Source organism: Liolophura sinensis, chromosome 6 (assembly GCF_032854445.1).
Source record: "Liolophura sinensis isolate JHLJ2023 chromosome 6, CUHK_Ljap_v2, whole genome shotgun sequence".
Classification (NCBI taxonomy): Eukaryota; Metazoa; Mollusca; class Polyplacophora; order Chitonida; family Chitonidae; genus Liolophura; species Liolophura sinensis.
Genome location: NC_088300.1, coordinates 17,943,830 through 17,956,723, shown reverse-complemented (window position 1 = coordinate 17,956,723; position 12,894 = coordinate 17,943,830). Strand labels below are relative to the sequence as shown.

Here is a 12,894-nt window from a genome sequence, read left to right as displayed (position 1 = left end):
TGAAATTTACAAGATGCATACGTAGTAATGCGATAAATATTAGGATGTTACTTGTATTATTTCTACTGGATACGGCAGTTTGTGTCATATATATTATTAAATTATTGAAATTTGCACTTTCCATTTTGGTAAATGTGAATAGACATAAACTTTCAAGAATTTTGACCAATACCGATAGTGTTAAAATATTCGGAGAGGTAATGCTTATTTTCCCTGCTTTGGGTGGAGCGCACAATGGTGTCCGTGCTGTGCCGATTATAATTTCTCATTATTATTAGGCATTGTTTTTAGAATATCAGGGAGATATTAATCCTTAATTCGTAAAGGAACCAACTTTTCAGAATAAACTTATTGTTATACCATCTACTAACCCAGGTACGAGTGGACTGTCTCAAGATGTGTGAGCTAACATAGCACGTGATCTCGACTTACTCGTCACAACAGATAGCACACAAGAAAATGGCGTCAGGAAACCGTGGGGCGGTTATTTTACTGGGTTTATCGTTTCTTGCTGGTGTCGTGGTAGGTTACAAACTGAAGTCATTCCGTGTTAGATATTTACAGAGGAAAAGGGACCGATTGTTGAACAGGCTGAATGACACACAACATCAGTTAAGAGTGGCCACGAGCTCTTGATTGATGAAGGCCACCCTCCAACCTGCTGAAGAGACTTACATGGCCTCGGGCCTAGTACCTGTGCACTACCATGCACCATGAACAGTAGAAGTTAGTAAAAACGAAAGACATCCCTCATTATCTGACGTACCTTGCCCACGAATACCTCAAAGCCTGTCAATTTCCACAAGAAATTATGTGCCACAGACCTAGCTGAGAGCCTTTGACAGTTCTGAGACATCAAGCACATAATTGAGTTGTTCTTGGAGTTGGTTTGGGGGCAAAATCTAACTAAAAACGTCATATACAGCAACACAACATCTTGTGGTATATTCAAGTCTTCACACTACATCCATCAGCCATTTGGATGTAGTCCAACATATCCTCCTCTTACCCTTGGGCATCTTTGTTCTCATGGTGCATTAACTCGAACTTCTGTGAAGCAGTCGTCTGATTTGGTTGTGCCATATGAAGGTAAGAAGGTACTCATTGGGAATTTGCTGTATGGAAAGTTGCAAAACGAAATTTTGGATCTACCCAGTTTTCGCCCACTCAAAAGTTTAGAGTGTACTGGAGAGAAAAACTGGCTTCTGATATAATCCTAACCAGAAATGTCTTGGATTGCCAGTATGGAAAGGACAGAAAGGAGGCCCATAAAAAGAAGATGAAAGAACAAAAAGGTATTACGGTAATGATCGTTTCAATAAATTAAGCTAATTAGTTGCCAAGTGGGGTAACCCTCATTCGAGCAATGGAGTTTTAGGAGTTCCTGTGAGAAACAACACCAAATGTGTAAATGTATGGTTTCAGAAACGTCTGTTGCAGTTAATAGATCACAACTACGTCAAACTTGGCTGCTTGCAGAGCCAGGCTTCAAAAAAGGTTAAACTGCCCAGCTCTGGTCAGCATACAGGAAATTCTTCAGTTCCCACATTACAAGGTTTGCTTAAAGAGGCGGCACTGGAGATTTTTGACAAAACAATCTATATTCTCTGATGAAATCAAATTTTCTGTATTTATATAGCTCAGATTAATGTGTCTTTTTGTTAAAAGGGGGTGGGGTGGGTGTGTGGTTTACAGGTTTTTCTTTTTCTCCAACATCAGATGATGAATTGCATGACTGAATGGCACATGTGCTTGCTCTCTGCAGTTCGATGATAAATTTATTACACTGTTACCTACATGTAGCTACAGGATATTGAAATATATGGTGACAGTAACCCTCATATTGGGTTATACTGACACCAGGTACTTCCTTATCCTTTTGCTGAGTAACTAAGTAACTAGTAAAGGCTGGCACCCTGGCCATAAGTTCACATATATTCAAAAAGGCTTACAGATTCACTGTATTAATTTTGTGAAGCATTTTAAACAAAATGTTTTCAGATTTTCAGTATGAAACTATTATAACCTTACCATTTGAATGCCAACATGAAAACCATGTTACTAGACTGGTATGTTGTTTGCGACAATACTTGCATTGGTTACTTCGCAAATTTTTTATTTCATGATATATATGTAGTTATTGTGTATCACTTCATTACTTTAGTTTACAAATACATGTACAGTATGTTTGTCAAGGGTTTTGAGATCATGAATAATAATCGCATAAATCTGACAAAAGTACAGTTGTACATGCTGTTGAACATAATGCATGTAACTGCGCACACAAGTTAATGTATTTGGCTAAGCAATGTTTAAAATACTATTGGGATTCTGCTAATTGGGTTTTTCTGCTTTTTTTTTCCAATATGCAGGATGCAAGAAGTATGCAAGTTTTGTATCTGGCAGTCATTGTTACAGTCATTTGTGTGTTTATTAAACCTATGTGTTGTAAAGAAGCTTACCTCTACTGCATGGAAATAACCTACATGTAAGTTTATGTCATTTTATCAGTTTAAACATTTTGCATACAGCTGTGTTGACTAGCTTGATCCAACGGGCAGAAACAACCAATCCACTGGACGCATAAGCTGATGAATATTAATAAATATCCACTATCCAATCAAATCGTAGTTTCTGTGACAGCATAGGTGGAACAGCAACAAAATGCATAGTTTTTCTGCATTCACAGCCATTGGCAGGTAAAATACGACAATAAAAGCACTTTTCACTCCTTCGAGGAGTGAGGAATAAAGACAGCAATGGGCGCCCAGTTGCAGGTTTGCTGTAATAAACATGATGTCTAAATACTTCTAAACCATTTGATCACCTTTTCATTTTAATCAACCCAGTGTTCATAAGTGCTTTCACTGCACAGAGCATTTGACTGGCTTGTCTGAAATTTTCTATTTGCATAAATCCTTTGCCAACTTGAACTGGTATGTATCTGATTGGATAACAATGATCTTTTCGGTAGGAAGACTTGCAGCCATCTGATCAAGGTAGTGAACGGAATGATATAAAAACGTAGCGATAAATGCACTGTCTCACTTGATTTTTATAATGAAGATTAGTTGATGTGGGTAAAGTAAATAATCACCAGTCCTCAAAAATATATATTTCCATAAATTTACAGCACTCTCCTACTTGTTACATCTGAGCAATCTGCACTCTCTGATTAAGCAATCTAATCACATAGTTCAGAATGATAACACCAGGGCATGTTGTATGCATACTACATTGGCCCCTTTGTATGTGTTCTAACCCTGTACATAGATGTACCTCATGTTTTTCCAATACCTTTAGCTTGCCATGATGAAGTAATGCAATATATTGTTAATAACGTAGTGAAGTTAGGGACCTCTTGCAAGCGATTGTGGGCTAAGCTGACTATTTAACATGACATTATATGTTTTTATGCGTCGTGATAGTTACAGTCAGCTTAGCCTACCATCACTTTTGTCAAGTGGCCCTTGGAATTTACCGTCTTCTTAAACATGAACTGCAAAGATTTTGTCATATCTGGGATATAATATAGATATCCATACTATATCCCGAATCATGTGTATTGAAGCTTACATATCAATGGTAGCAGCTTTACCTTGTATTTTTTTTTCTTGATAATGTTTAAATTTAATCAAACTGAGTAACGTGTAACGTGAATATATGTCACATGAATATTTATGTGAATTTAACTTGTTCCTGTCAAGTCCATGAAATACTGCGTTTAGAGTGAGACTTTGACCTGGTTTATAGTTGGGCTAAAAAAGGCCAGCCAGGTAATATTACTAGTTCAGGAAGGCATTTCATAATATTTGTTAAGCTACATGTATACATAGAGTACAGCTCAGACTAAAAGCCAGTTGTTTAATGCTCGTATCGTGCTCTGAGATACTGAATAACGCTCCACTGGCACCTGACAAACCCTCTTCTGGGCCATGTTGGAGACCTGCTGAGGCGCGTAGGATTATCGTCGCAAGGCGTGAATATAGTTGTGTTTGCAGACGTATCCTTGTTTGCAGGCAAAAGATGCAGTCCCCTTGTTGAGTGGTAAATAATTTTTCACTGGCAGAGGACTCCCACAACATGGAAAACCCTCTACGAAAAAACGCAAGATATTTGTCCATCTTTTAATTTGTTATGGGTACTGTACAAAGAATGAGCTGGTTTTAGCAGTTGTGGTGATCCATTACAAATCTGGATTGGACTCACTCGTAAATCACTACTTAAAAGAAGACCGACACTTTGCGATCAAAAGCACACACATTGGATATTTTGCTTCAGTTTCATGTATTGTGTTAGTGTTTCAAAAATCTTTTAAATTCTTCAAACAAAACTATATTTTCCGTCATCAACTTCCCACAGCCAGAGAATAGGCGCACCATGTGTGTGATCTGTCACAGTGGACGAATCACTGACTCTGCAGGTGACTGTCTGTATACAAGCCCTCTACAAAGTCCTTGCAAGGCTTTTAGGATTGCGCTAATCTCCTGTTTGGCTTTGACTTTTGGACTGAGCTGTACTGTATGGTATTTAATTTCAGGGTTTCTTATCTGGGTCTCTTATCTCTTATCCTACTCTAGCCTGTGTATTACCTTTGTCACTTCAGGTATTAAACGTTCCTGTAGATTTCGTTGTGTGTTAATCAAAAGGAACATACTGTTAGACCCTCACTGTACATGTGAGTACCTTTTGGGATATGTAATTATTATAACGATATAAATTGTGAGAAATCCATATTTTTGTATTTTGTTTTAAAGAAAAAGTCTTGTGCTCATGTGTAGGGAATATTAACCTGTAGGTTTGGTATGGTAACCCCTGTCATCATAGTTCATGGTGGGGCATGGGCGATTCCAGACCACATGGCAGAAGCAAGTGTAGCTGGGGTGAAGGCTGCAGCTAGGGCAGGTTATGCAGTTCTGCAGCAGGGAGGCAGCGCTGTGCAGGCGGTAGAAGCTGCCATCACACTTATGGAAGATGACCCAGTGTTTGATGCGGGTAAGCAAGGACAGTACATTCTCAGTATGTGTACAAATTCATTATTTTCTTTTTTAAATGTTTATTTACTTTTACTTATTTATTTATGCATTTACTTATTGATTGATTTATTTATTTATGTTGTATTTGTTTATAACATGACTGGACCACTTCATCTTAAGTGGATCCTTTGTGAAATAGTGTCAAATTATACAAAATTTATTGTAGAAGAAGAGGAACCTGATTTCAGGCTTTTATTGAGGCAGAAGTTTTTGTCATGCTTCTATTGAGTCTGCTCAGATTTGAATTCAAAATCCACAAGTCTTAATTTGATACAAGCTTTGGTACTCTGCTTTTGGCTTGGCCGTCAGTCCTGAATTCTCCACACTCTCTCTTCACTCTTCTATCTTTAAATCCAACACAGCCCTAAATTCTACACACCTGTTGTTTGTCTCACCCTCAAGTATAGCTATCCTGCTGTCACTCAGTCTTGAAAATCTCCATATATATATATATATATATATATATATATATATATATATATATATATATATGGGCTTTTATCTGAGACTTACTGCATTTTGCTTTTGCAGTGATCATGAGTGTTTGTTTTTTTTTTCTGTAACACCCAAAGAAAAACAGTAGTTTCTTTATCTCCACTTAAGCATCATATACAGGCCTTAAACTTATATGTTGGCATCAAAATTATAAGTATTTTCTGATAACAAATCAGTCTTCACAATAAGTTCTTAGGGTGACCCAATCCGTCCCTATCCTGTGTTGCAGAGACTGGCTTAATCCTCAATTCTGCATACATGTATCCATTTGTCTGCCACTTATTCTTGTGAATCCTGTGTTGCAGACTGGCTTTGTCCTGAATTCTCCACACAGATATCCATTTGCCTGCCACTTATTCTCATGAATCCTGTGTTTCAGAGACTGACTTAGTCCTGAATTCTCCATACATATATCCATTTGTCTGCCACTTATTCTTATGAATCCTGTGTTTAGGAGACTGGCTTAGTCCTGAATTCTCCATACATATATCCATTTGTCTGCCACTTATTCTCATGAATCCTGTGTTGCAGAGACTGGCTTAGTCCTGAATTCGCCATACATATATCCATTTGTCTGCCACTTATTTTTATGAATCCTGTGGTTAAGAGACTGGCTTAGTCCTGAATTCTCCATACACATATCCATTCTGAGATAGTCACTTATTCAGATGGATCGTATGGTTTACAGGAACTGGCTCAGTTTTGAACTCTGCTGGAGATGTAGAAATGGATGCTGTCATCATGGAGGGATCACAACTGAATGCTGGAGCTGTGGCCTGTGTGCAGAACATCAAAAACCCAATACAGTTAGCCCGTCTTATCATGGAGGAGGTACAAGTGACATACCTGTACACTCAATTTTAAGGCATTTCTCTTCTAAAGTTTGTTACTTTTTACAAGGAAACTTGCCAACTTGAATCCATCAAGCAAGTGAAGTCGAATTTATGAAAAATGAAGAGTTTACATGGTGAAGAATCCAAGTTCTGTTCAGGGGACCATTCCATTAAGTATATCTCTCAATTACCCAGGACATGTGAGATGTTAGTTTCTGAGATTCACCTGCTGTCGTTCTGGTTGTAGAAGTGGTATACAGGCCTCGTTGGACAACTCAAGTAGTCTTACACTAAGTTTGCTTAAATTGATTTTCTTTCAACCACTATGGCATAAATGTATGGAGCTCACTCTGAATTCAAATTTTAGACAGATCACGTGTTACTGGTGGGAGAAGGGGCCAATAAGTTTGCTGAGGAGCGTGGTGTTGAGACCGTACCACAATCCACTTTAGTCACAGACGATGCTCGCAAATCTTGGGAGAGATTCATGAAATTTCGAACGACCGTTGATGTTCTCTTTAGAGACAGGTAAGTCTTTTCAGTGATATTCCCGCGTAAGTCCTGTTAATAAGTGTGGTATACATGTAGGTAAATAAACTTCAGAACTCATTATAATAACTTCACTAACTTTAAAGCACATGTAGGTCTCTACATTAGAAGCCAGAGAACAAAGCTAAATTCTGACACAACTTTAATGAAAAAAAGGCAACCATAGTAAGTATGCCAAGTACTTCATCAGCCCATCATTTGATTTATTTATTTATTTGATTGGTGTTTTATGCTGTACTCAAAAATATTTCACTTATACAATGGTGGCCAGCATTATGGTGGAAGGAAACCAGGCAGAGCCTGGGGGAAACCCACTACCATCCGGAGAGGAAGCCAGCAAGTTTTAACTGACTTTTGAGGATCAATTTGCTGTAGTGTTTGCCCAGTTTTCTCTTTTTGTAAACTTGACCATCATCAGAATTCGTGATATATTTTGCATTCTAACACTATAACATATATTTGAACTGTATGTATTCACATCAGATTTCAGAACTACTGATGGGGTGTTAAGCCATAATCAATTCAGTCATTCAGATTTCAGAACTACTGATGGGGTGTTAAGCCGTAATCAATTCAGTCATCCAAATTTCAGAACTGCTGATTAAGCTAAAATTTAATTAATTAATTAATTCATGCATTCAAAGTCACTAACTACTGCTGTGGCATTAAAACCATAATCTGTTCATTCATTCATTCAAATTTAACAACTGCTCGATTGATTGATTGATTGATTGATTCAAATTTCAGAACTACAGTTGCCTGCCCCCCCATTGGGTGTGACACGGTTGGAGCCACAGCACTGGACAGCTCTGGCAACGTCGCGTTTGGAACATCCACAGGAGGTATAACTGCCAAAAGACCAGGCCGGGTGGGAGACAGTCCTCTTATAGGTAATGTACATACAAAGATTACACTGTACACTGAAACTTGTCTGTGTGGAATCGTGGAAATGTGATGTAACAATTTTAAAGGATACATGAAAAGGAAGTATAAAACAAAGATTATGTTTCTATGCCAAATGAAGAAAATTATGCCCCATAATTTTTGTTTAAAAAAATTTCATTTTGAGGGTATTTTTTACCTGATAATTACCCCTCTGTATTATGCATATTTTCTGTCAGTGATCAGGTTTTTCAGAAATTACATCATCGTTGACCAAACTCGCTGAACACCCTCAAAGTGCCCTGAGCGTGGCAAACCGTGTTCCTATAGTGTGGGCAAGGGACATGTACACAGATACTGAACTTTGGGCCAGCTTAGCGTTCCCATTTGGTCTGTTCCACACACCCCCACCCCCATTCGACCTATCCCAACAGTTCTTTTTAAACAGGGATCATCATTGAGGTCACCGCTGCAAGCTACTTAATTTCAAGACTGACCGCTGGGGCCTTAAGAAAACTACTTTGAAGCTATTTTTACCCCCCGCAAAGTAGAAGTTGAAAAATTTGTTTGTGCTGTTAAATGTTATTACACATGATAATCTGCACATCGAGAAAGAAAACCAAAGTGTTTCATGTGTCCTTTAAAGGGACATAGCCATTGTTTTCTGATGTGCTTGGTACCTCAAGAAATCAATGTGTATTCTGAACTTCTTATGAGGTCATGAAGTGCACCTTGCTAAAGCAACCAAAAACATGGTATTGTGTCAAAATTGATAACATGGCAGAGCTTTCGATTTTCTCAGCAAAGTTATGCAGCATTACAAAGATGAAAAGTTATCCTTTTTAAACTTCATGTGGGGCACATGTAGTTTATTGATGCATATACATTTTGTCTGGACTGGTCTTTTCCATCTACTTTTAACCTGTGACAGTCACAGGGTGATGATAACTTGATATGACAACTGGATTGATTACCATATGTCATTTTTTTTAAAGAAATTAATTAAAGGTGTTTCCTGCAAAGATGGTATTCAAGATTTATGCACATGGAAAATCTACAGGCAAAAACACTATAAATTAATACTATATGTACAGATAAAAGTTTAGGCAGAAGAATTTGTTTTGCCACAAGTGAATGATTTGGATTTCCGGATGTCCATGCTGTTCTTGTCTTTGTGGTTCAGGGTGTGGTGGTTACTGTGATAATGAAGTGGGGGGCGTGTCAACCACTGGCCATGGGGAGGCAATCATCAAGGTCTGCTTAGCAAAGCATACCACAGATCTCATGAGAGAAGGTAAGGATCACTGAGTGGCTTGCTAATAGAAGTTAGGTAAGTGCATTTAAGCTGTTGGTCAACATGTATAGAGTCTGGTGAAAGGCTGACATGAAAGGCTGATATGAAATGACTTTAGTCATATGGTTTGATCCAACCTTTCAGGATGTATTGCGATTATATGACAGTGGAGAAGGGTGCTCATTTTTATTCGTCCCCACCATTAGGCAAGCTGTATTATGTTATAGCAATTTTGTCTGTCTGTCAGTTCGTGTTCGTGTCTGGGCTATAACTCCAGCAGTTTTCCATAGTGAGTTTTGATTTTTGGTAAATAGATAGATAAACAGATGACGATGTGTCACGAATCACCTTTGTTCATTTTTGCAGTTGTCATGGTAACCAAATAGCCATACTATATAAAGAGAATTGATTTCATGTCCGGCTGCAATTCCAAATGTTTTCCGCGAAAAAGTTTTCATTTTTGGTGGACATTTGTCCACTGCGCGGTTGTCATGGCAGCCACATACCTATGATCAGCACCCATGAAGATTCCCCTCAGCGGTACGGTTGCACATGTAATCAGCACACTGCTGCTAGTATTCTATTATACATTTCAAAGAAATGCATGTCTTGGGGCATATGATGTGTTCACTTGAACTCCTACTCTCAGAAAGTTAGGAGATTTTTATTTATAAAGTCTTAGATAGCCATGACTTCATGGGCGTATTTTCAGTAGCTGTGTCTCTTTTTAGATTTTATAGTGAAGTGCAGAAATTCTTTTCAGGAAAAGGTTCAGAATACATTTTTTTTTGCAGTGTTTTACTTATATATATTTCAAATTAACTTAGGGATTCATACATGTCAATTTTAGACCCCGGTATTCGGGGGTAAAAATATGGCCTAATTTTCCGACGCTGGTTGAGTAAATGGACCCAAGCCATGTTGTTCCCCCACCTACAGTGTTCACAAACGAACTGCCATCAGAGAAGAGTGTCACTGCGCTGATTTGAGACCCAAGCATCCTTTTAGCACGCAATGCTGATCACATAACCATCTGTCTTCAGCAAACTTCATGGTTAGTCCAGCAGAATCAGGCCTGTCTGACCCCTCATTAAATCTGCGTGTTGACCTGCGTAACCCAGTAGAAGCACAGAGCCTTGTCTGCAAAGCACATTCGATGTGAGTGAGTGAGTGAGTGCTTGGGGTTTAACGTCGTACTCAACAATTTTTCAGTCATATGACGACGAAGGACTCCTTAGGGTGTATAGAACGCACCTCCTTGTTGCAGGACGGATTTCCACCACTCTTTTATTTAGTGCTGCTTCACTGAGACGATTTACCGAAGGCAAGTAAGCCGCCCCGACCGAGCCATTATACTGATATGGGTCAACCAGTCGTTGCACTATCCTCTTCATGCTGAGCCATGTTGTCGTATGTAAGATTTACGGATTCTTTGTATTAAAAACTACAGTGTACAGTGCAAAGTGCTATGTATAACAATAAAAAAGAAGGCACATGTATCGATTTTATATAGGGAGCAGGCAGCTTTTTGAGTTAGTTACTGAAGCTAGCCTGCTCGGTGAATTTACTATGGTTGTGTATCTGTGCATGTCAAGTCATCATTGTGACAAATTGAAACTGAAATTTTGTAATATCAGACTCAAAGCAGAGAACTTCACTTCAAACCTGTGTCATCAAACAATCCCCCAGAGTGGCCCCTTTTTATGTTGACATCAGTCATTATGTTCTTCCCAGCTTGAGACCCCCGCTCGAGCCCCTTGTTTAGGCACCAGAAACGATTATGATTAAGACTGAGAAAAACATGAACTGTTGGTGCTAGGAGTACAGACTAACTGCTCACTGAAGTGTGAGTTTGTTTATTACATGCTCTCCTGCAACTCTGAGTGACACCACAGCCAACGCAGTGAATCCTGGGATAGACTTTCCGAGTGCCAGGTGGACACGTTAGGACATTTACCGTAAACCTTATATCTCTGTATGTGCACATATTTACTTTTGATATGATGTTTGTTAGTTCCTTTCTTTCCTTTAATATAACAACCAGCAACTCAACATGCATCACCATGGTTTATAACTGTTTTAGTATACAATGTGTATCTCTGATCAGGATAATACAGTTGTAATAGTATCTGTACATATCAGCAATCCTTCTCTCTCACATTCACAAAATTACCAGTGATTAAAGTGGAATTAAACTAAACATCAGGTTATAGTCGGTGTGTAAAATATAAATAAACTCAATCAGGACCAGAAAAAAACGCGATTTTGAGTTTGGTGTTGTGTGAATACCTGTAACTACAAACGTGTTCATTTAGAGTTTCCACAAAATATTATAAAGAGACCAATAATTTAATGGCTTACAAATGAGAAATCCTGAGTAAAAGAACACCATTCTTGGAATATTTGTTTGATCTCAGTAGATAAGCATGTATTGCTGACATCAGAAAACAAAGCTTCAAGATAAACAAATTTGACAGGCTAAGGCTAGATTTACCTCTGCCAAAGAGTTCTGAATTGTTGCAGCCATAACCATGTTTGTTCTGATTGATTGTTTCCATGGAACATGCAGGAAGAAATAGACAGTAGTTTTGCCAGAAAGGGTCCAAAGTCAGTTCGTCTGTGTCTTGACTTCCTGTCAAGCTCAGGCTTTCCTGACATTCATAAGCGGAGGCATTTGTATTTGAGGAAAGTAAATGTGTTTGGTGAAATTTGTGAACTTAAAAGATACGATTTTATGCAAATTATAGTTGGGGATATTGCTTGGTATTCATAATAGTTTGTGATTAAAAGTTCTGCATACAGTTATCAGGCACACAAAACATGACCATTTTCCCACTGATGAAATACAGCTTTTTATTGCACTATTATCAGTATTAGACGTTACACTTTCTGAATGTAGCACAGATTCTGCTATTTATAATCCACTTTCTAAATAACATCTACCACTTCAGTCTGATTGATAGTACTGATACAGAGGTTCCCATTGTTAATTTTTGCAGGTCTATCCCCTCAGAAGGCCTTGGAGTCTGCCCTGGAGTTCATGACCTCTCGGGTTAAGGGATCAGGGGGTGGGGTGGCTGTTAGTAAGGATGGACAGGTGGGCCTGCACTTCACAACTCAGAGGATGGCCTGGGCGTGGCTCAAACAAAACCAGCTTCATTACGGGCTTGACCATCAGGAGGATTGTGTGGAAAAAATTTCCTGATAAATTACTTAGTGGATAATTTTTTTTACTTATAACATAATATTAATATATAATATTATCGAAACACGTTTTTGAGTTTGTAAATTTTTGTAAAAATCCAAATAAACCTTCTAGACCTGTTTTCCCTCTATATTATGTATACAGTACAATTTGATCATTTAAACAAATTTAGAGTTTTCTTTGTTGCATTAAAGCTCCCATGTTATACTAAAATCAGACCAGGTTGATAATCACCTAAGTTTTTTTTTATGTGAACACTTCTTACATCACTGTTAAATTGAATTTGAAAATAAAGGTGCATCAAGGTGTCACTTAGGTCTAACGGACAGTAAATAAGTTTCCTTTTAGTTGAACACCTGCAGGCTATTTACATGCGCTTTGTCAGTAAGTTGCTCCAGTATTTGATAAGATTCTCTGTCCTTTTTCATCATTCTCATGTTATAGAATTGCAAATCAAAAAGGACAGATGACGAGATCTTGTTAATGCCATGCCATTAGTGTTCGTTCTGTATAGTGGGGAAAACGAGAATAAGTATTATACATCAATTAAGTAAATACAACAAAAAAAATGGATGTGTTGTTTTGTAGTCCTTTTCTTAA

General features: G+C 38.1%; 1 protein-coding gene across 4 annotated transcripts; it reads left to right on the top strand.

Moving 5' to 3' along the window:
• The first annotated feature begins 474 nt into the window (after positions 1–474).
• Positions 475–12,864, top strand: LOC135466776 (isoaspartyl peptidase/L-asparaginase-like). 4 transcript variants are annotated; one of them, XM_064744448.1, is made up of 8 exons: positions 475–1,295; positions 2,373–2,488; positions 4,799–4,995; positions 6,220–6,362; positions 6,732–6,892; positions 7,661–7,803; positions 8,979–9,089; positions 12,089–12,864. In XM_064744448.1, exons 2-8 carry the CDS (start codon positions 2,385–2,387, stop codon positions 12,292–12,294), a joined length of 1,065 nt encoding a protein of 354 aa, XP_064600518.1. In that variant the 5' UTR covers positions 475–1,295; positions 2,373–2,384; the 3' UTR covers positions 12,295–12,864. The 4 variants fall into 4 exon arrangements, with proteins under 4 accessions (XP_064600518.1, XP_064600517.1, XP_064600521.1 ...); XM_064744447.1 differs by having other exon boundaries at positions 475–1,303; XM_064744451.1 differs by lacking the exon at positions 2,373–2,488.
• Positions 12,865–12,894: the final 30 nt, after the last annotated feature.